This window comes from Apaloderma vittatum, unplaced genomic scaffold (genome assembly GCF_000703405.1).
Source record: "Apaloderma vittatum isolate BGI_N311 unplaced genomic scaffold, ASM70340v1 scaffold13980, whole genome shotgun sequence".
NCBI lineage: Eukaryota > Metazoa > Chordata > Aves > Trogoniformes > Trogonidae > Apaloderma > Apaloderma vittatum.
In genome coordinates, this window is record NW_009696274.1 from 8,660 (window position 1) to 8,875 (window position 216).

At 59.7% G+C, this 216-nt stretch overlaps 1 protein-coding gene across 1 annotated transcript in view; it reads left to right on the forward strand.

Annotated features, from left to right (window-relative positions):
• Positions 1-216, forward strand: part of IPO13 (importin 13) — a gene marked incomplete at its 3' end in the record, with an annotated part of 15,088 nt that overhangs the window by 511 nt on the left and 14,361 nt on the right. Inside the window, exon 2 of the mRNA XM_009874247.1 lies at positions 4-216. This exon is cut by the window's right edge and continues 43 nt beyond it. Within this exon, the coding sequence (XP_009872549.1) occupies positions 4-216 (213 nt within the window). The remainder of the gene's footprint in view (positions 1-3) is intronic.

Consider the following 216-nt stretch of genomic DNA (forward strand, 5'->3'; position numbering starts at 1 on the left):
GCGGCTCGGTCTCCCTTTTGCTGGAGCAGCTGCTGCAGCAGCAGGACTCCCCGGGTTTCATCAAGCAGAAGGTGTTGAAGTGCTTCTCCAGCTGGGTGCAGCTGGAGATCCCGTTGATGGACTGCGAGAACCTGATCCAGGCAGCTTTCACCTCTCTGCAGGACCCGGAGCTCTTTGATACAGCGGTGGAGGCTGGTGTCCATGGCCTTTTCCCGC